The sequence below is a fragment of the Pristiophorus japonicus genome, chromosome 1 (genome assembly GCF_044704955.1).
Source record: "Pristiophorus japonicus isolate sPriJap1 chromosome 1, sPriJap1.hap1, whole genome shotgun sequence".
Lineage (NCBI taxonomy): Eukaryota > Metazoa > Chordata > Chondrichthyes > Pristiophoridae > Pristiophorus > Pristiophorus japonicus.
In genome coordinates this window covers 1,155,499-1,178,181 of record NC_091977.1, presented here as the reverse complement: position 1 = coordinate 1,178,181, position 22,683 = coordinate 1,155,499, and the positions used below count along the sequence as shown (strand labels likewise).

At 46.8% G+C, this 22,683-nt stretch overlaps 1 protein-coding gene across 2 annotated transcripts in view; it reads left to right on the top strand.

Moving 5' to 3' along the window:
- Positions 1 to 22,683, top strand: part of LOC139261888 (uncharacterized) — a 71,891-nt gene that overhangs the window by 25,381 nt on the left and 23,827 nt on the right. The window contains exons 5-7 of one of the 2 annotated variants that reach the window (XM_070877095.1): positions 4,087 to 4,428; positions 4,513 to 4,776; positions 18,071 to 18,178. In XM_070877095.1, the coding sequence (XP_070733196.1) occupies positions 4,087 to 4,428; positions 4,513 to 4,776; positions 18,071 to 18,178 (714 nt within the window). Of the gene's footprint in view, positions 1 to 4,086; positions 4,429 to 4,506; positions 4,777 to 18,070; positions 18,179 to 22,683 lie in introns of both variants that reach the window. The other variant, XM_070877094.1, reaches the window with a different exon arrangement.

Below are 22,683 nucleotides of genomic sequence, written 5' to 3'. Positions count from 1 at the left end.
TCGTCATCCAAGTAGACGTTGCAGGAACCAGGATACCCATGGAAATCAACACTGGTGCATCCGTGAGCGTAGTACTGGAATTGTTATATCTCGACAAGTTGAGTGATTTTTCACTGGAAAAGTCAAACATAGAACTGCGAGGCTACTCAGGAGAGCAAATCCCTGTGGTAGGATGTATCACCGTACCGGTAAAATACAAGGATCAGTTTCAGAGCTTACCTCTCTTAGTCATAGCAGGAGACAAGCCTTAATAGGTAGAAATAGGTGGGGATCATTGAAACTGGATTGGAGTGAGATTTTTTGAGTTGAAACGAGATTTGCATCGAAGGATGATGTCATCAAACAGTATCCAAAGGTGTCCGTGAAACAGGCAGTGCAATCCTAGGTTTCAAGGTGAATGTCAGGGTACAGAAGAATGCTTGACCAGTTTACTGCAAGCCATATCCCATGCCATACGAACTCAAAGAGAAAGTTGGTCAAGTACTCAAAAGACTAGAAACTGAGAACATTATCTCTAAAGTAGACCTAATTATTGGGCTATACCCATTGTTGTTGTACCTAAGTCAGATGGTAATGCTGATGCTATGTCCAGGTTGCCATCCCCATCACAAGTTACACCCAATGAGGAAGAAGTGTTCTATTTTTCATACATTGATCAGTTGCCTGTCACAGCTGAAGAGCTTGGTAGAGCTACTAAGCATGACTCAGTTATGTCAAAGGTGTATGATTGTATAGCAAATGGCTGGCCAAACCAGATATCAGAGGAAGATATTCATCCATACTTCGTCCATAGGAATGAATTATCAGTCGATAAAGATTTATCATGTGGGTGCAAGAGTAGTTATCCCAAATAAGTTCAGGTCCAAGTTGTTAGGAGATCTTCATGACCAGCACCTGGGAATGTGCCTGACCAAGAGTTTTGCACACAGTTACTTATGGTGGCCAGGTCTAGATAAAGATACAGAGTGCATCATCAGTCAGTGTACAATATGTCAATCGGTAAGCAAGATACCACCATCAGTACCATTACAGCCATAGAAATGGCCTCCCAGGGTGTGGCAAAAGTTACAAGTAGATTTTGCTGAGCTAGAAGGACAACAATTGTTCATTGTGATTGATAATCATTCGAAATGGGTAGAAGTATTTCCGATGCAGAAAATAACAACAAATAAAATAATAGACAATTTGCAAAGATTGTTTTCTTCATATGGTGTCCCAGAAGAAATTGTTTCTGATAATGGGCCGCAATTTTGTTTAGAAGAATTTTCACAGTTCATGAGCAGGAACAGTGTGAAACATACCAAGGTTCCACCATACCATCCTGCTTCAAATGGTGCACCGAGTGCACAGTACAAATTGTAAAACCCTGTCCTCAACAAGCAAATATTGGATCCAAATCCAAAGAAATGGCAGTTGTCATTGGATCACAAACTAGCAAATGTTCTGATTATGTATCGTAATACTCCTGATACAACTACTGGTAGAACACCAGCAGAATTGTTTCTCAAACGACAACCACGAATCAGGTTCTCGTTGTTGAAGCCAAACTTGGCACAGTTAGTAGAAGAGAAACAACTAAGACAGAAAAAGAATCATGATAGAGGTAAAATAAGAGAGAGAAGTGTGAAATTAAATCAGAAGGTGAGAGTGAAGAACCATCACCATAATTGGTTAAAATGGTTACCAGGAAGCGTAGTGAGGATATGCGACTCTCGAACATATTTGGACAAGATGTTTGATCATGGAAAGGTTAGGTTTGTTCACATTGACCATATTTTACCTACAGATGTGGAAGGAGTTGAAAGTTGGAATGATTCGATTATTTCTGATGAGACAGATAGTCTTATTACAAGTAGAGTACCAGTAGCAAATCCTACATCAGATGTTCTAGAAACAAGTCCAAAAGAAAGTCAGAATTTAAGTCTGAGTCTGAGTCAGGCAGACAGATAGTCTGAAGTTGTAGAGAGTCAAAATGTAGATCAAGGGTTGCCCTTGAAGAAAAACTCTCCTCAGGCTCAGCCTAGAATGAGTTTAAGTTCGACATCAAGTTTGGAAAGATCTGTTCGAGAGTGAAAGTATCCTCTTCGAAACAGAAAACAAGTGGTAAAGTTTGATTTGTAAAAATGGAAAAATAAGTCTATATTTGTTGTGTTTAACCATGCAAATTATGTATGGTGATTGTTTAGAAACATAGGAAATAGGTGCAGGAGTAGGCCATTCGGCCCTTCGAGCCTGCACCACCATTCAATATGATCATGGCTGATCATACAACTTCAGTACCCCATCCTGCTTTCTCTCCATACCCCTTGATCCCTTTAGCCGTAAGGGCCACACCTAACTCCCTTTTGAATATATCTAACGAACTGGCCTCAACAACTCTCTGCGGTAGAGAATTCCACAGGTTCACCACTCTCTGGGTGAAGAAATTCCTCCTCATCTCGGTCCTAAATGGTTGCCCCTTATCCTTAGACTGTGACCCCTGGTTCTGGACTTCCCCAACATCGGGAACATTCTTCCTGCATCTAACCTGTCCAGTCCTGTCAGAATTTTATATGTTTCTATGAGATCCCCCTCATTCTTTTAAATTCCAATGAATATAAGCCTAGTCGATCCGATAAGATTACTGCACAAGAGATTACTCCAGAAGATTAAGGGGTGTGGAATTTGGAGGAGGATAGCAAACTGGATTAAAAGGAAGGTGAAAAAAAAAGTAGGGGTTAAAGGCAATGTATTTTTATTTGTTCCCAATGATGTGGGCGTCGCTGGCAAGGCCGGCATTTATTGCCCATTCCTAATTGCCCTCAAAGTTGGCGATGAGCCGCCTTCTTGAACCGCTGCAGTCCGTGTGGTGAAGGTGTTCCCACAGTGCTGTTGGGGAGGGAGTTCCAGGATTTTGACCCAGCGATGATGAAGGAACGGCCGATATATTCCCATGTCGGGATGGTGTGTGACTGGGAGGGGAACGTTGAGGTGGTGGTGTTCCCATGTGCCTGCTGCCCTTATCCTTCTGGGAAGTAGAGGTCGCGGGTTTGGGAGGTGATTTTGGAGAAGCCTTGGCGAGTTTCTGCAGTGCATCTTGTAGATGGTACACACTGCAGCCACGGTGCGCCGGTGGTGGAGGGAGTGAATGTTTAACGTGGTGTATGGGGTGCCAATCAAATGGGTGCTTTGTCCTGGATGGTGTCGAGCTTCTTGAGTGTTGTTGGAGCTGCATTGTTATGATTACTTCTTCATTAAGAAGGGAGAAGTGTAATAGAGCTCCACTTAGTGGACTACTGTGGTAATGCAACTTCTCATGCAAATTCAATACAAGCATCATGTGACAAGACATAACAAGTTCCTGTCGAGCCATCTTGTGCATGTGTGTGTCTGTGATGTGGTAAGGCAGATATCACATTCACTATCACCTCTTTTACACTATCGCACAAGGCCAAATTACCCCCATGTTTTTGAAAGAAAGTATCGTGATTGCCCCTTGGACAATAAGGAAAGGTTTGCCAATTTTCCCATCTTGTCAACTGCCAAGTTGTATTGCAAAAGCAATTAAAATGACTCTGGGTTAGTCTTGCTGAGAAAATGTGAAGGCTTTAGTGGAAATAGTGAAAGAAATATCAGGAGAAAGAAAGAAAGCAACAAAGAAAGAATAGAAAAGGCACAGGTATAAAGTCTGTGCAGAATGTTCAATACAGAAGGAGACAGATGCTCACTGTGAATGAACCACTCCACTGAATACAAACTGAGTATCGTGAGCAGGTTATTGGTGAGTAAGGGCTGCTTGATAGCTCTGTTGACGACACCTTCCATCACTTTGCTGAAGATTGAGAGTAGACTGAAGGGGCGGTAATTGGCTGGATTGGATTTGTCCTGCTTTTTGATTGTAGGACATACCTGGGCAGTTTTCCACATTGTCGGGTAGATCCCAGTGTTGTAGCTGTACTGGGACAGCTTGGCGAGAGGCGTGGCTAGTTATGATAATCAAAACACAAAATAGTTTTATATAATTTTTGCCAATAATTATTCTGGCTTTTCTCTCTACCTTAGAAACTGTTAAATTCTAACACGTTGTTCTCTGTCTCTCTATCACAGATTTATATCAAGAGAGTTACACACTTTATCGGTCAGGCACAGATCGCAGTGAACTCGACCTGATTTGCTATTCTGTTGCCTCTACTTACAATGCTGCTGCATGGACCTGGAGCTCACATCATCTTCCAAATCAGGAGAAAAAAATAGCAACTGCTTCGAAATCTCAGCCTATCGATGTGAACAGGACCGACTTTGGGAGTCGACTGGTGCCCACAGTGGGACATTTTAATGGCAGGACCTTCAGTGTGAGGATTGTCCCTGTACTGTTTGACGATGCAGGAGTTTACACATGTTCTCTGGGATCAAGTAAATTTGTGACCATTAAACTAATCACAGTTAAAGGTAGGACACAGAATGTTGCTGGTGTTTTCAATGATAAAGTCATTGTGTAAAAGCTGAATGATTTTCCTGTTTCCACAGTCACAGCTGAACCATCTGATGCAGAGACTGAGGGAGACACCGTTACCCCGACCTGCTCTGTGTCTGATGTCACTGAACCAATGAGACTGGTTTGGATCAATAGTGACGGCAGAACTGTTGGAGAGAAAACATTGAATGGACGGAATGGGGAAGAGAAATCATTGCGACTGATTATTCAGAAAGCTGACAGAGGCAGAGGGAACTGGATATGTGCTGTGTTTTATCAAAACCAGCCCCAGGTTTTAGTCCCGTACTATCTGGAGCCCAGTGGTAAGTGACTCAGGGTTTGCTCTTTAATCTTATAATCTCCACAGGAAATTCTTGTCACTTATTGTTCTTGTTGCCAGGAGTAACCCCTCCTTTATATCCTGTGTGTGAAGCTGTACAGTGGTTCAGAGCCTCAGGAAATCTACCCTGAGATAACTCAGCACAGCCTGGGATCGAGCGAGGAACTTTCCTGGTCTGTGTGCCTCAACTACGCTCTTGGTAAACTCACTGAGACAGGACAAGCATTTAAGTTTGACAATCCAGTGGTACAGAAGTCATTTCTGTTGGTTTTCTGACACAGAATCAATCAGAATGCTCCGAAAAATCAGAGCAAATAATTCCCAGCTGCAAATATTGCAATTGGAAGTCTTCCCAAAGCCCATCTTGGAGAGCACGCCCATCAGGTACGTGTGCGATATCCTGTCAAAGGCCTTCTCCTGGTCCAAGCTGATTAAACAGGTGTCCACCCTCCTGTCCCGCACGTAGGCGATCGTATCCCTGAGTAGCGCCAGGCTATCAGAGATCTTCCTGCCGGGGACAGTGCAGGTCTGGTCCGGGTGGATCACCAGCTCCAGAGCAGACTTGACCCTGTTGGCGATGACCTTTGACAGGATCTTGTAGTCCACATTGAGCAGCGAGATGGGCTGCCAGTTTTTGAATTCCTCCCTCTCCCGCTTCTGCTTGTAGATGAGGGTGATGATGCGTTTCCTCATTGATTCTGACATGCTGCCGGCCAGAAGCATACCCCCGTACACTTCCAGCAGGTCTGGGCCTATCCAGTCCCACAGAGCCCAATACAACTCGACCGGTAAGCCGTCGCTTCCGGGAGTTTTACTCGTCGCGAGGGACCGGACGGCCTTTGTCAGATCGTCCAGAGTTAGCGGGTGGTCCAGACTCTCCCGCTCGCTGTCGTCTAAGACCTCTGAGATAGACGATAGGAAGGACGGGAGGCCACACGGTCTGTGGGCTTGACGTCGTACAGCCCGGCATAGAAGGATTTGCTGATCCTCAGCATGTCGGGCTGTGAAGACGTCACAGAACCATCTTCTTCCTTTAGGCTGGTGATCACAGAGCTCCCCGTGTGTACCTTTTTGGAAGAAGAAACGCGAACACGTCTCATCCTGCTCGACGGAGCGGACTCTGGAGCGGAAGATGATTTTGGAGGACTCTGAGGCAAGGAGCGAGACTTGCTGGCCCTTCACCTCTTGGAGTCCCTCCGCGACATCAACCCCCATCGACTGCAGCAGGAACAGGTTTTGCATACTCTTCTGGAGTTGGGACAATTCCCTCTGTCTCCCTCTCGCCTCCTGAACACCTTTGAGGATGAAGAGCCTCTTGATGTTTGTCTTGATTGTTTCCTACCAGTGCATCGGGGAATCACAGAGGGGTTTTACAGTTCTCCAACCTTTGTAATCCCTCTTGATTCCTCAATGTTTTCCGGAGTCAACAGTTTCATGTTGAGCTTCCATATCCCCCTGCCAACTTTCTGGTTTTCCTGTGGGAGGCAGTCGGCCAGTAGGAGGCAGTGGTCAGAGAAGAACACCGGCGTGACGTATGTGGATCGACCTTGAGCGTGTGGGACACAAACAGGAAGTCTATTCTGGAATGGACGGACCCGTCTGGTCTCGACCAGGTGTATCTGCGCGGTGCTCCGTCTGCAGGGTTGCTGAAGACATCGCACAGCTTGGCATCTTTTACCGCGTCCATCAGGAGTCTGGACGTGGTGTCCAGTTTGCTGTCAGCTCTGCTGGATCGTCCAGCCACATCGATGGTACAGTTGGAGTCACTGCCCAGAACGACCGGCCTGGATGTCGCCAGCAGCAGTGGGAGCTGCTGGAGGAGGAACAGTCGCTGGCTTCTGAGATGCGAGGCATACACGTTAATTAGCCTTAGAGGAACATTTTTATACAATACATCTGCTACGAGGAGGCGGCCGCCCACCACCTCCTTAACTTCGGTGATGGTGAAGTGACCTCCCCGCAGCAGAATGCCCAGGCCGGAGGAACGGCAATCGTTGCCTCCTGACCAGACGGATGGTCCATTGCGACCACTGCCGGTAACTGCTGAAGTGCGGCAGGCCACACTCCGGCAAGAACAGCAGGTCTGCCTTGACCTTGGCGAGGTACCCCAAGGTGGAAACACATCGCGTAGATGACTTAATGCTACGCACGTTAATGGATGCTATCTTTAAACCCATTTTTAAATTGGTGATTACAATCCAAACATTACATTTCAAACACACAGTCCTTTGGCCCTGTGGCCTGTTCCCGTATACATAGGTTAACTTTAAACTTTTCTACTGCACCTTGGCTGAGATATGGGTTGTCCTCTGCCTTGGGGATGGTTTGACCAGGGGACACCAGCAGTATGGACGGGGGACCTCCATGTTAACTGGGCTGCCCTTGCCTGGTGTTGGTTGTTCCTTGTGTGCATCCCCTGTGATGTCGTCGCTCCCAGAGATCCGGAGCGGGGGTGTATCTGTCACTTCATCGCTCCCAGAGATCCGGAGCGGGGGTGTATCTGTCACTTCATCGCTCCCAGAGATCCGGAGCGGGGGTGTATCTGTCACTTTGTCGCTCCCAGAGATCCGGAGCGGGGGTGTATCTGTCACTTTGTCGCTCCCAGAGATCCGGAGCGGGGGTGTATCTGTCACTTCGTCGCTCCCAGAGATCCGGAGCGGGGGTGCATCTGTCACTTCATCGCTCCCAGAGATCCGGAGCGGGGGTGTATCTGTCACTTCATCGCTCCCAGAGATCCGGAGCGGGGGGCATCTGTCACTTCATCGCTCCCAGAGATCCGGAGCGGGGGGCATCTGTCACTTCATCGCTCCCAGAGATCCGGAGCGGGGGTGCATCTGTCACTTCATCACTCCCAGAGATCCGGAGCGGGGGGGTATCTGTCACTTCGTCACTCCCAGAGATCCGGAGCGGGGGGGTATCTGTCACTTCGTCACTCCCAGAGATCCGGAGCGGGGGGCATCTGTCACTTCGTCACTCCCAGAGATCCGGAGCGGGGGGTATTGGTGACATCACTGCTCCCAGGGTCCCGGAGCTGGACTGCGCTGGTCACATTGGTGTTTTGCCCCTTCTGCTGGTGGTAGTGGGGGCTTTTGCCTCGCCCTTCGTCATCGGGTGAGCTGCAGCCACTGCTGTCCGTCGTGGACAGTAGCTGTCTTTTGCCTCTCGTTTCTGCAGGAGGCCTCTTTTCCCTTGACTTGTGGGCCGCCTTCTTCTTCATCTTGATGAGCTGCCATTCCTGTTTTCCTTCTGCTCCTGCTCCCTCCTCTTCCATGGACTCGGTGTCTCGGGGGGAATTTCACTGCTGGGTGTTAGTGTCTGGCGGCTTGCTGTGGCAGACTGCCCTTCCTCCTCTCGGTCAGTGTCGACTAGGGCAGTGGTTTGTTCGCACGGTGTGTTGGGAGGGAGGGCGGTGTCGGTCTCCTCTGGAGCATTGTGTTCCTCAGCTTTCTCCTCACGTGTCACCATGTTCTTTGCCGCCTGCGCAGAGCTGACATTGTGCTTGGGGCAGGCCTTGTACAGATCTCCAGCCTGACCACAAAGGTTGCAGCACTTGGTCTCCTTACAGTCCTTTGTCTGGTGGCCTTCCTTCTTGCAGTTGCAGCAGATGACAGTTGTGCAGCTTGCCACCACGTGGCCTGCCTTCCCGCAGGTCCGGCACACGTTGGGTTGTCCGGCGTACACCATGTAGCCCCGACTTCCTCCGATGGTGAAGCTGGAGGGAGGGTGCAGGATGGTTCCGCTGGCGTCCACTTTCATGGTGACCTGGATCTGGCACTTGCTGGTCTATATCCCGTGGAGGTCTTTCAGGTCGATGCTGTTTCCTGCCCCATCGACATACCTGGCGAGGAATGTCAGCACATCAATGACCGGGATGTGGGGGTTGTACATCTGCACTGTGATAGTGCGTCTTCTCTGCGACGGGAGGATGAACAGTGGTTCCCAAGTCAGCATTGACCGCAGTGGTTCACTCACCTCCTTCAATCCCCTCAGGAACTTCAGGCATTGGGTGACGTTTCTGAAGGTCACATCAAAGTAACCTCTCTTCGGGATGTCCTGCAAGGTGAAGACATCAGCGACTTTCATGCCACAGGTTCCAAGCAGGACTTTCTTCACGAAGAGGTCCCGGTGCATCGTTGTCTGTCCTTCCACTTTCTTCACCCTCACTCGGATGGTGTTTCGGACGCCCTGGTTCACCGCTCGGTTGGCCACCATCCATTTGCAGATTCCTCCTTTCAGCTTGTGTTTTGGCCGAAGCCTTCAATCTTTCGTGGTGCCAGTCCGGCACCTTGGCTGACCGTTGGTCGTTCGACGTGCAGATTTCTACAATTGGTGCTTGTCCCGAGCAAAAAGACCAGACCCAGCCAAACTGGAAAGATGAGTTTCTGCAATTAGTCAATTAGCACATGAATGGCCAATCCACAGAGAGTGCCACTGAGCAGCAACACTTCAAAGCACTCAGCTCCCAAAAGGGACTGCCTATGATGATGATCCCTCCTTTTTTTTAAATTTCAAAATGTACTTTATTGATATAAAAATGTGCACAATACATTGGAGGCAGTTCAGTACATTTGGATGTGGTCAGTAATTCCATACAATACATTTGGGTGCTGACGGCAGTTCAGTTCAATACATTTGCTTGCTTTACATTTCGAGGTATATTTCAGTACAATCCAGGATACATTGTAATACAGTCATCATATTACTTTACTAGTGACACTATACGGTACACGGAATGGGTGAGGGTACAGTTACATTTCTTTGCAACATACATTACTAAACAGAACTTGCATTATACATGGCACTACACAGGTGTTTTCAGATCATGGTGCTCTATGTATACAACAAGTTTACAAGTACAGCCCGAGGGGAGTTTTATACTGATTCCTGCCCCTTGGTTTACCGTGGTGGAAGGGCTTTAAACTGTGGCCCTTCCCCACCGTGCCTTTGCGGCGACTGCACCAATTGTTAGTGTGACCCTCAGCACGTACTCCTGGATCTTGGATTGTGCCAGTCTGCAACACGCAGACGTGGACATCTCCTTGCTCTGGAAGACCAGCAAGTTTCGGGAAGACCAAAGTGCGTCTTTCACTGAGTTGATGGCCCTCCAGCAGCAGATGATGTCTGTCTCGGTGTGTGTCCCTGGGAACAGCCCGTAGAGCACAGGGTCCTGTGTTACCTCGATGAACCTCGACAGCAACCACTGTATCTCCATCCAGACCTGCCTTGCAAAGGCGCAATCCCGAAGGAGATGGATGACTGTCTCGTCCGCACCACAGCCAACTCTGGGGCAGAGGGCCGTGTCTCTGAAACCCCGGCTGTGCATGAAGGATCTGACGGGTAGGGCCCTCCTCACCGCCAACCAAGCCACACCTTGGTGCTTGTGTGAAAGCTCTGGCGATGAGACGTTCTGCCAGACGAGTTCGACAGTCTGCTCGGGCTTGTGCACTGTGAGATCAAAAGCAGGAAATTCAAGGCTGCAAATCCACTGGCCCTCCTTATAATGTATGTAAATGAGCTAATTTGGGAACACCACAGGCAGATTGTGGGAAGGGACATTCCCGGGGATTAACGTTGGTATGAAAATTAAACAACTTCTTCTGCATTTCACTGTCAGAAACATTTACACTGGGAGTGTGGAATTGCTGAGTTTACTCTCAGTCAGTGAGCACTGGTTGGGAGGTCCCCCTCAGGTACAAATCTCTTCACTTGTGCAGCCTTCTGTAAGCAGGTAGAGAAGAGACATTTTCTGGTATTGTGAGCAGAGACAGTGCCACCCTAGACCGAGCCTAACATCCACCGTTTGTGAGTCTGTGAACACGCAGTGTGCAGATATCTTGTGTTGGCAGTGTGCTCGGGTGTACAGTGTTTCTGTGTATTTGCAAAGTGGGTGAACAGTTGTCAGAGAGCTGTACATTTTCCCACCTTGATGCCCCATTAAACTTGCAGTGAAGTGCTGACAGCCTGTGTTGGAAGGTCAGATTGTAAAAGGAGGCAAAGTGTAAGCACAGTTACCATAGCAACCCTTGGGCGATTAGTGAATGTCTTCCTCCTCGGATCACGAAGCAGTGTGTAAGATGGGGGAGAGGAGGGAGCAGAGGAGCCACAGGCTGCCTAGATTTTGGTCAAAACGTTCCATTAACTCATTGCACAACAACAATAACACAACAACTTGTATTTATAGAGCGCCTTTAACGTAGTGAAACATCCCAAGGTGCTTCATAGGAATATTATGAGACAAATATTTGACACCGAGCTGCATAAGTAGAAATCACGGCAGGGGACCAAAAGCTTGGTCAGAGGTATGTTTTAAGAAGTGTTTTGAAGGAGGAAAGAGAGCTAGAGAGGCGGGGAGGTTTAGGCAGGGAGTTCCAGAGCTTGGGGTCTAGACAACAGAAGGCATGGCCACCAATGGTGGAGCGATTCTAATCAGGGCTGTTCAAGAGGGCAGAAATAGAGGAGCGCAGACATCTCGGGGGATGGGGGGCGGGGGGTGAGGGGCTGGAGGAGATTACAGAGATCGGGAGGGGCGAGACCATGGAGGGATTTGAAAACAAGGATGACAATTTTGAAACCGAGATGTTGCTTAACTGGGAGCCAATGTAGGTCAGCGAGCACAGAGGGTGATGGGTGAGTGGGACTTGGTGCGAGTTAGGACACGGACAGTCGAGTTTAGGATCATCTCTAGTTTACGTAGGGTAGAATGTGAGAGGCCAGCCAAGAGTGCTTTGGAATAGTGAAGTCTAGAGGCAACAAAGGCAAGGATGAGGGTTTCAGCAGTGGTTATCATGGCCAACAGTGGAGGCTGTGGGAAGGGAGGTCTGAAGAGGTAGTACAGTATGTGGTAGAGGAGGAGAGTTTGCAGGGGTCCAGCATGAACCTGGAGTGTTGGGGATATTTGGTCACAGGGCGATGCCATGAAAAGGTCCAGAATGTGCTGCCAACCCTCTGGAGGGTAAGAAAGCCCACCTAAAGTTCTGGAGTTTTTCTCTGCCCTGGTACATAGATAGACTAGATACCTGTGGAAAAGCAAAAACATAGATGAGGTTGAAAAAAGCAGCTGGTTGTTTCCGAATATAATGTTCCTTCCTTTTCCTAATCTACATGTTGCGTCTCGGTGACATCATGCACGGGGTCACTGCCCGTGTGTTGAGGACACCCAGCTCTCCCACTCCACTATTTCCCCTGACTGCCGTGACTACCTTTGATCTTCAGCCTTCAGCCAGAGTCTGGAAATACCACAAAACTTTCCTCCTCTTCATTTCTCCGCGCTGCTTTAAAAACATTCTCCTATTTTTTTTAATATTGAGTCTCATCTCCTAATTTTCATATCGAGGTTGGATGAAACCCTCCGAGATCTCTGCTCTCCTACAATGTTGGCATTTTGTGCAAGCCTGATTTTCATTGCTTCACAATCGGCGGGTGTGGCTTCAGCTGCCTATGCCCTGAGCTCTGGAATTCCCTCTCTGTCATGTATGTACTTTTGGGCTCACTAGCCACCAGATGGCGTCACTGTTGGAGGCCATTGGGCTGCATGCGCGTGTGTGCAGCCCAAGTATAAAAGGCCAGCCATTTTGTATATGAGTCACTTTGGCCTTAATAAAGCAGAGCCAAGGTCATACCTCTTGGAGTTACACAGTACTCAGTCTAACAGTTATTGCATACACAACACTCTCTAAGGCCAGAATTTCTATCAGGAGGTTGGGTGGGAGAGGGGGGTGCTAGAAGCTGATAACTTAATGGTTTTCCTTGCATGCAGTGTTGCTATGTGGCTATTTAGATGCTCAGTTCAGTCGATTCTCCCCTTAAATGTTTGGGAACATTTTTCTTTTGGTATCCCATCTCTTGCACCATATCGTGTGGAAAATGCTAGAATCTATTATTAAGGACGTGGTAACGCCATTTAGAAAATAATAATAGGAGTGGCAGATTCAACAAGGATTTATGAAAGGGAAATCATATTTGACAAATCTGTTGGAATTCTTTGAGGTTGTAACCAGTAGAATAGATAAGGGCGGACCAGTGGATGTGGTATATTTGGATTTTCAGAAGGCATTTGATAAGGTGCCACACAAGAGGTTATTAAACAAAATTAGGGTTCATAGGACTGGGGGTCATTTTTTAAATTCCTGGGATGTGGGCGTCGCTGGCAAGGCCGGCATTTATTGCCCATCCCCAATCGCCCTTGAGAAGGTGGTGGTGAGCCGCCTTCTTGAACCGCTGCAGTCTGTGTGGTGAAGGTACTCCCACAGTGCTGTTAGGGAGGGAGTTCCAGGATTGTGACACAGCGATGATGAAGGAACGGCCGATATATTTCCAAGTCAGTATGGTGCGTGACTCGGAGGGAAACTTGGAGGTGTAGGAATAAACGGGTCATTTTCGGGTTGGCAGGCAGTAACTAGTGGGGTACCGCAAGGATCAGTGCTTGGGCCCCAGTTATTCACAATCCATGTCAATGATTTGGATGAGGGGACAAAATGTAATTTATGTAAGTTTGCTGATGATACAAAGCTCGGTGGGAATCTAAGTTGTGAGGAGGATACAAAGAGGCTTCAAGGGGATATAGAAGGCTGGGCAAGAACATGGCAAATGGAATATAATGTGGAGAAATGTGAAGTTATCCACTTTGGTAGGAAAAATAAAAAAACAGAGTATTTTTTAAATGGTGTGAGATTGGGAAATGTTGGTGCTCTTGTACACGAATCACTGAAAGTTAATATGCAAGTACAGCAAGCAATTAAGAAAGCAAATGGTATGTTGGCCTTTATTATATAAGGATTTGGGTATAAGACTAAAGACATCTTACTGCAATTATATCGGGTCCTGGTGAGACCACACCTGGAGTATTGTGCACAGTTTTGATCTTTTTACCGAAGGAAGGATATACTTGCTGTAGAGGGAGTGCAACGAAGGTTCACCAGACTGATCCCTGGGATGGGGGGATTGTCCTATGAGGAGACCTTGAATAAACTAGGCCTATATTCTCTAGAGTTTAGAAGAATGAGAGGGGATCTCATTGAAACATATACAATTCTAACAGGGCTTGACAGGGTAGATGCAGGTAGGATGTTTCCCAGGCTGGAGAGTCTAGAACCAGGGGTCACAGTCTCAGAATAAGGGGTCGGTCATTTAGGACTGAGCTGAGGAGAAATATCTTCACTCAGAGGGTGGTGAATCTTTGGAATTCTCTACCCCAGAGGGCTGTGGAGGCTCAGTCGCTGAGTATATTCAAGGCAGTGATCGATCGATTGTTGGATATTAAGGAAATGAAGGGATATGGGGACAGTGCAGCAAAGTGGAGTTGAGGCATGATCGACTCTCGAGGGACTGAATGGCCTACTCCTGCTCCTAAACCTTATGTTCTAGGATCTACCTGAGACAGTGTGGACAGTCTCTACCAAAGGTGCCCTCCAACCTGCCACAGGGAGGTGCATGAGGTGAGTTGTTGCCGCTGCATTTTTTCATCCTCCCTGGGGAATGCTCATCCACACTTTTCCCACCTTCTGAAACTTGGACTGAGATTGTATGTTTGGGTTGTGACACATCGTGGTCACAATCTCATTCCATGGTCGTGTCTTGCTGCTCTAATATACATTGTCAGGCCATACCTGAGGGAGCACTGTCATGGATTAATTATTGCTCAAAATTATAGCCAGGAAGATATTGTACAAATTTTCTGTCAAAATTATCTGTCTGTTTCTCCTCTTTCCTCTTCACCTCCCATGTTGGGGTAGATCTTCATAGAATCATAGAAATTTACAGCACGGAAGGAGGCCATTCGGCCCATCGTGTCCGCGCCGGCTGACCAAGAGCTACCCAACCTAATCCCACTTTCCAGCTCTTGGTCCGTAGCCCTGAAGGTTACGGCACTTCAAGTGTATGCCCAAGTACTTTTTAAATGTGGTGAGGGTTTCTGCCTCTACCACCCTTTCAGACAGTGAGTTCCAGACCCCACTACCCTCTGGGTGATAACATTTCCCCTCAAATCCCCTCGAAACCAATTACTTTAAATCTATGCCCCCTGGTTGTTGACCCCTCTGCTAAGGGGAATAGATTTTTCCTATGCACTCTATCTAAGACCCTCATAAGTTTATACATCTCAATCAGGTCTCCCCTCAGCCTCCTCTGTTCTAAAGAAAACAGACCCGGCCTATACAATCTTTCCTCATAGCTAACATTCTCCAGTCTAGGAATCAGCCTCGTAAATCTCCTCTGTACCCTCTCTGTGGCAATCACATCTTTCCTGTAATGTGGTAACCAGAAATGCACATAGCACTCCAGCTGTGTCCAAACTAGTGTTTTATACAGTTCAAGCATAACCCCTCTGCTCTTATATTCTATGCCTTGGCTAATAAAGGCAAATATTCTGTATGACTGTCCCTGATTAATCTATGTCTTTCTCAATGAAGATTTATTCTGTCCCTCAGTATTTTCTCCAATAATTTTCCCACCACCGAGGTTAGGCTGACTGGCCTGTAATTACTCGGTCTATCCCTTTCTCCCTTTTAAATAAGGGTACCACATTAGCAGTCCTCCAGTCCTCTGGCACCTCACCTGTGGCCAGAGAGGATTGGAAAATGATAGTCAGAGCCTCTGCTGTTTCTCTTAACAGCCTGGGATACATTTCATCCGGGCCTGGGGAGTTATCCACTTTCAAAGCTGCTAAACCCCTTAATACTTCCTCTCTCACGATGTTTATTTCATCTAATATTTCACACTCCTCCTCTCCGAATGCAATGTCTGCATCGCCCCTCTCTTTTGTGAAAACAGACGCAAAATATTAATTAAGAACCAAACCCAGGTCTTCCGCCTCCACACACAGATTACCCTCATGGTTCCTAATAGGCCCTCCCCTTTCTTTAGTTATCCCCTTACTCTTAATGTATTTATAAAACATCTTTGGATTTTCCTTGATTTTACTTGTCAAAATGTTTTCAAGGTCTCTCTTGGCTTTCCTAATTTCCTTTTTAATGTCACCCCTGCACTTCTTATGCTCCTCGATGGTTTCTGCAGTATAGAGCCCTCGGTATCTGTCATAAGCCTCCCTTTTATTCTTTATCCTACCCTGTATGGCCCTTGAAATTCAGGGGGCTCTAGATTTGTTAGCCCCACCCTTTTTCTTTAAGGGAACATACTTGCTCTGAACCCTCAGGATCTCCTCCTTGAATGCCTCCCACTGCTCTGTCACTGATTTACCTCCCAGGAGCTGTTTCCAGTCCACTGTGGCTAAATCACCTCTCAGCTCAGTAAAATTGGCTTTCCTCCAATTAAGAACTTTTATTCCTGGTCTATCTTTGTCCTTTTCCATAACTACCCTAAATCTAACTTAATTATGATCACTAGCACCAAAATGCTCTCCCACTGATACACCTTCCAGCTGCAAAAGCAGAAGGCATTTGACAAGGTGCCACATAAAAGGTTACTACACAAGATAAAAATTCACGGGTTTGGGGGTAATATATTAACATGGATAGAGGATTGGCTAACAACAGAAAACAGAGAGTTGGGATAAATGGTTCATTCTCTGATTGGCAATCAGTAACTAGTGGGGTGCCGCAGGGATCAGTGCTGGGACCCCAACTATTTACAATCTATATTAATGACTTGGAAGAAGGGACTGAGTGTAACGTAGCCAAGTTTGCTGATGATACAAAGATGGGAGGAAAAGCAATGTGTGAGGAGGACACAAAAAATCTGCAAAAGGACATAATCAGGCTAAGTGAGTGGGCAAAAATTTGGCAGATGGAGTATAATGTTGGCAAGTGTGAGGTCATGCACTTTGGCAGAAAAAATCAAAGAGCAAGTTATTATTTAAATGGAGAAAGATTGCAAAGTGCTGCAGTGCAGCGGTACCTGGGGGTAATTGTGTATGAAACACAAAAGGATAGTATGCAGGTACAGCATGTGATCAGGAAGGCCAATCGAATCTTGGCCTTTATTGCAAAGGGGATGGAGTGTAAGAGCAGGGAAGTCTTGCTAAAGCTATACAGGGTATTGGTGAGGCCACACCTGGAATACTGCGTGCAGTTTTGGTTTCCATGTTTAGGAAAGGATATACTTGCTTTGGAGGCAGTTCAGAGAAGGTTCACTAGATTGATTCCAGGGATGAGGGGGTTGACTTATGAGGAAAAGTTGAGTAGGTTGGGCCTTTACTCATTGGAATTCAGAAGAATGAGAGGTGATCTTATTGAAACGTATAAGATGATGAGGTGGCTTGACAAGGTGGATGCAGAGAGGATGTTTCCACTGATAGGGGAGACTAGAACTTGGGGGCATAATCTTAGAATAAGAGGCCGCCCATTTAAAACTGAGATGAGGAGGAATTTCTTCTCTCAGAGGGTTGTAAATCTATGGAATTCACTGCCTCAGAGAGCTGTGGAAGCTGGGACATTGAATAAGGGGTTTTGGGGAGCGGGCTGGGCAGTGGACCTGAGTCCATGATTGGATCAGCCATGATTGTATTAAATGGCGGAGCAGGCTCGAGGGGCCGTATGGCCTACTCCTGCTCCTATTCCTTATGTTCCTATTATTCCCTAGAACAAATCCAGAACTGCCCCCTCCCTTGTTGGGCTTGCGACATACTGGCTAAATACGTTCTCCTGAATGCATTTTAGGAATCCCGCACCCTCCATACCTATCACATTACATCTATCCCAGCTAATATTAGGGTAGTTGAAATCCCCTTCGATTACAGCCCTATAGTTTTTGCACTTCTCAGAAATTTGCCGACATATTTGCTTTTCTATCTCCCTCTGACTACTTGGGGATCGATAGTATACACCCAGCAGTGTGATCGCCTCTTTTTTGTTCTTCATTTCAACCCATATGGCCTCATTTAATGATCCCTCTGACATATCATCCCCCTCACAGCTGTAATTATTTCTTTAATCAATACTGTGACTCTCCCTCCTTTTCCCCTCTCTATCCCGTCTGGAAACCCTGTAACTGGGAATGTTGAGCTGCCATACCTGCCCTTCTTTCAGCCATGTCTCAGTAATAGCGATAATGTCGGACTCCCAAGTGTCTATCTGTGCTGTCAGCTCACCTGCCTTATTCCCCAGACTCCTTGCATTGAAGTATATACCATGTAGCACGGCCAAACTCCATTGTTGTCTATTTTCTCTTCGTTTCCAGGAATGAAACCGAGGGCCCTCTGCTCTGTATGGTTCAATGGTGAATCAGGCAGTAGGTTTATCCACTGGGTCATTGGGGCAGCCTATTTTTGTTTAAGAAGTTAATCTATAAACTAAACGTGAAATCTATGCTTATTCTTCTGCCAGATGATTACACTTTTAAACACACCAATGTGGTTATTTTCGGGAGTCTGGCTCTTCTCCTCGTCATTGTCCTGACAGTGGTGCTGTGTCTGAGAAAACGCAAGGTTGCAGGTAAGATCTGGAAATTGCTGCAAACTATTTCAGGTTTCATACATGTGATAAAATGTGAATGTGGCACATGATTCCAAAAATTAGGAATGACAATTATATCCTTGTTTGAAATTGATAATTTAATCCATTAGGATTAGATTAACCAATGTGTTTGCATTTCTATGTGTCAAATATTCTCGGGAGGCAATAGTTCCTGAACTGGCCAGAATGATAGGAGTTCAAGACTGGGTTATCCAACTGGTCACAGATAAATAACAACAACAACTTGCATTAATATAGTGCCTTTAATGTATTAAAATCTCAAAAGGCACTTCACAGAAGCAGTATAAAATAAAATTTGATACTCAGCCTGTTGTGGAATGTTACAAAGATACTCAACACAAGTCTGTTTTGGAGAAAAGAATTGTTTATTATAAAGTACTCGATCAAGGGAGAGACAGCTTCTACACAAGTTTAGTAACTCGGTGACCCAAACCAGCCGTTCTCTTCGAACAATCATCGGGTTACTGTTTTTATACAGTCAAAATACATACAAAATCATGAAGTTCCACGCGGAGGCTTTCCATTTGTTGTTTCCCTGCCGCATCACAAAGTTTCGACTAACTACTATGATTACAAATATTAATTGGGTAATACAATTATATTGACAGCAAGCTTCATTACCTCCCCTGTGCGCCTTTTATCTGATCAGTTACGTGCTACATCATTACTTTTCTATGGTTAAGCAATTCCTGTGAAAGTACTTTTTCCCAGACCTATTTGTCCTTGGCCAAATCTTCTGTTAATAAACAGACAAAGCTGGGGTGTTTATCGATATCTCGTGTAATTCTGTCTATGCTAGGACATCTGCCAAATACTCCCTTCTCGAGAGTTATACGTTCTGGTCCCACGCTCAATTTAAGCTTAGCCACAAACTTTTTAGAAATACTAAATGATTTTTAATTCCTTCAGATCCACACAAGGAGATATTGGGATAGATGACAAAAAGCTTAGTCAAAGAGGTCGGTTTTAAGGAGCATCTTAACTCAAGATAGGCAGTTGGCACGGCGGAGAGGTTTGAGGAGGAAGTGCCAATGCTTAAGGTCTGGGCACGGCGCCATGATGCAGAGATGATCATTGGGGATACGCAAGCGGCCAGAATTGGAGGAGTGCAGAGATCGCGGAGGTTGTAGGGCTGGGGGAGTTTACCGATGTAGAGGGGGCGAGGCCATGGAGGGATTTGCAAACAAGGATGAGAACTTTAAAATCAAGGCATTGCCAGACTGGACATTGTATCGGTTACAAGATTTGACGGGTATTCTGGATATTTTCTGTTATCTTTGAAACCAGGGGAAACATAATTTGGGATATTTAGTAAGTTGGTTGGATTTCACAATAGGACCATCTGCACATGGTCTGCCGGAGGAATGGGTTTAATGGGCTGAATGGTCCTCATATTATCTTTGGCACTTATTTTGGTTATATCTGGTAATGAAAAGATTTGTATGGCACTGGAATAAACCAATATATTATAATATTCTCTCTAGCTCTGTTCATTTTCTGAAGTTTATCCAGGAGATGTAGAATGTTGCCTTGAATAATGTTGATTATGTCCTCGAGTTTTTCATGAAATGTGTGGATGGGCACATTTGTAGAGAAGAAGATTGGGCCCAACAGTGAGGCTCCAGGTTCACACATGACGGCCGGTTGCTCAGTTGAACAGGTCCCCTGGTGAGAAAGTGGAAGCACACAGGGGTCGAGATTGGTTATGGCCGTTTTTGGAGCGGTGTCACCGCCTGAGTGCTGATTTTAGTGCCGGACGTTAGGCGCAGCCTCAGAGTCCTCAGTTCAGTTTTTACACCCAAGGATGAGAGAGCAGCACCAACAAGTGGCGTTGTACACTGATCCTCGAACAGGAGCTCAGCAGGCCGACTGAATCTCTCATCGGGAGGCTGCCAACATGCTAGAGAAAAAAGGGAAGAAAAAATCACTCACACTTCTACGATCCACACACACACACTTTGTCACTCTTAAAACTAATGAAAACACGCAGAAACGAATAAAGATTCTGCCCGAGATCCACTCGTTTATGACCACCTTTTCCTGGCTGTACAGCCGCCTCCTGTTACACCAGCCGTACAAAGCAAATCTCGCGACAGAGGCGACAGAGGGATTGTACGCTGGATGATGTCACCTCGGGGGTGATGTTGGCTGGTGTAGCATTGCCTCTGGCACCTCTGTCAAAGAGCCGACTGAATTTAGGATGCAGCGTCGATGCCGCTTACTGTCGAAGGAAGTCCTTTGCCACCCGTTAGTCACCTAACACCGGGTGTTAACAGGCAGCGTTATCAAGCAAGTTTCACCCTGTTGTGTTCATACTCCGTTTGTTTGTTACACGAACCCTCACTAGGCAGGCATTAGGACCCTGCAGGAGATATTCACATACTGCTGTAAACATGCTGGTTCATGCTGGTTTGGGGACAACCATTTTGGGAGTTGCTTTAAAGGGCACAGTTAAGTTACATTACTCCTGTTTCAGTTAGTCTGTTATTTATGTACACAACATAGTTTGGTGACGAGGATGTGTTATGTATCTGGACTTGTATATATTCTGTACAGCCACCAGAGGGCTCATTCCCCAGAGTCCCAAGGGATCTGATAATCCCTCAGAAGCACAGGTATTTAAGAGTGCTTCACAGGTTGGAGAGGCACTCTGGAGACCTGCAATAAAAGGCTAAGGTCACACTTTACTTTGAGCTCACAGTGTTCAGTCTGACTCTTTCTCCATACACCACAACTGTCAACGAGACACAGATAGCGAACCCAAAGATGCAGAGAACAGTGGGCATCCTGGAGAAATTCTCGGAGGGAGATGATTGGGAAATTTTTGTGGAGCGACTCGACCAATACTTCGTGGCCAACGAGCTAGATGGGGAAGGGAGCGCTGCCAAACATAGAACGATCCTCCTCACCCTCTGTGGGGCACCAACGTATGGTCTCAGGAAGAATCTGCTCACTCCAGCGAAACCCGCAGAAAAATCGTACGATGATTTGTGCACACTGGTCCGAGAGCATTTGAACCCGAAGGAAAGCGTTCTGATGGCGAGGTACCGGTTCTACACCTACAAAAGGTCTGAAGGCCAGGAAGTTATGTCGCCGAGCTTAGACGTCTTGCAGAACATTGTGAATTTGAAGGACATTTGGAGCAGATGCTCAGAGACTTTTTCTTACTTGGCATTGGCCACGAAATCATACTTCCCAAACATTTGACTGTAGAGACCCCAACCTTGAGTAAGGCCATAGCGATAGCCCAGGTGTTCATTGCCACCAGTGACAATACGAAGCAAATCTCTCAGCACACAAGTGCTGCTCCAAGTACTGTGAACAAAGTGATGTTGTTTTCGAATTGTAACGGACAGGGCAGGTCACACTTACCTGCTGCTACACGTCCGCAGATGTCTCAGAGTTCACCATCAAGGGTGATGAATGCAAGGCCATTAACTCCTTGTTGGCGCTGCGGGGGTGATCAGCGTTTTCATTCATGCTGATTCAAAGGATACATTTGCAAGGGCTGTGGAACAATGGGACACCTCTAACGAGTGTGCAGGCGAGCTGCTCGGCCTGCTAAACCTGCAAACCACCACGTTGCAGAGGAGGACAGATCCACTGAGGGTCACGATGAAACAGAACCTCTGATAGAGGAGGCAGAGGTACATGGGGTGCACACATTCACCACGATTTGTCCCCCGATAATGCTGAATGTTGAACTAAATGGACTCCCGGTGTCAATGGAGCTGGACAGGGGCGCGAGCCAGTCCATCATGGGCAAAAAGACTTTTGGAAGATTGTGGTGCAACAAGGCCTCAAGGCAAGTCTTAATTCCAATTCGCACGAAACTAAGAAAGTACACGAAAGAACTGATTCCTGTAATCGGCAGTGATACCGTAAAGGTCTCCTACGATGGAGCGGTGCACAAGCTACCACTCTGGGTGGTACCGGGCGATGGTCCCACGCTGCTCAGCAGGAGCTGGCTGGGAAAGATACGCTGGAACAGGGACGACATCCGAGCGCTATCGCCCGCTGACGACACTTCGTGTGCACAGGTCTTAAACAAATTTCCTTCGCTGTTCGAACCAGGCATCGGAAAATTCCAAGGAACAAAAGTGCAGATCCACCTAATTCTGGGGGCGCGACCCATCCATCACAAGGCGAGAGCAGTACCGTACATGATGAGAGAAAGGGTAGAGATCGAGCTAGACCGGCTGCAAAGAGAGGGGATCATTTCCCCGATCGAGTTCAGCGAGTGGGTCAGTCCTATTGTCCCAGTCCTCAAGAGAGACGGCACCGTCAGAATCTGTGGCGATTACAAAGTAACCATCAATCATTTCTCCCTGCAGGACCAATACCCACGACCAAAAGCCGACCTCTTTGCAACGCTGGCGGGAGGAAAGACGTTCACGAAGCTGGATCTGACTTCAGTCTACATGACGCAGGAACTGGAGGAATCATCGAAGGCCCTCACCTGC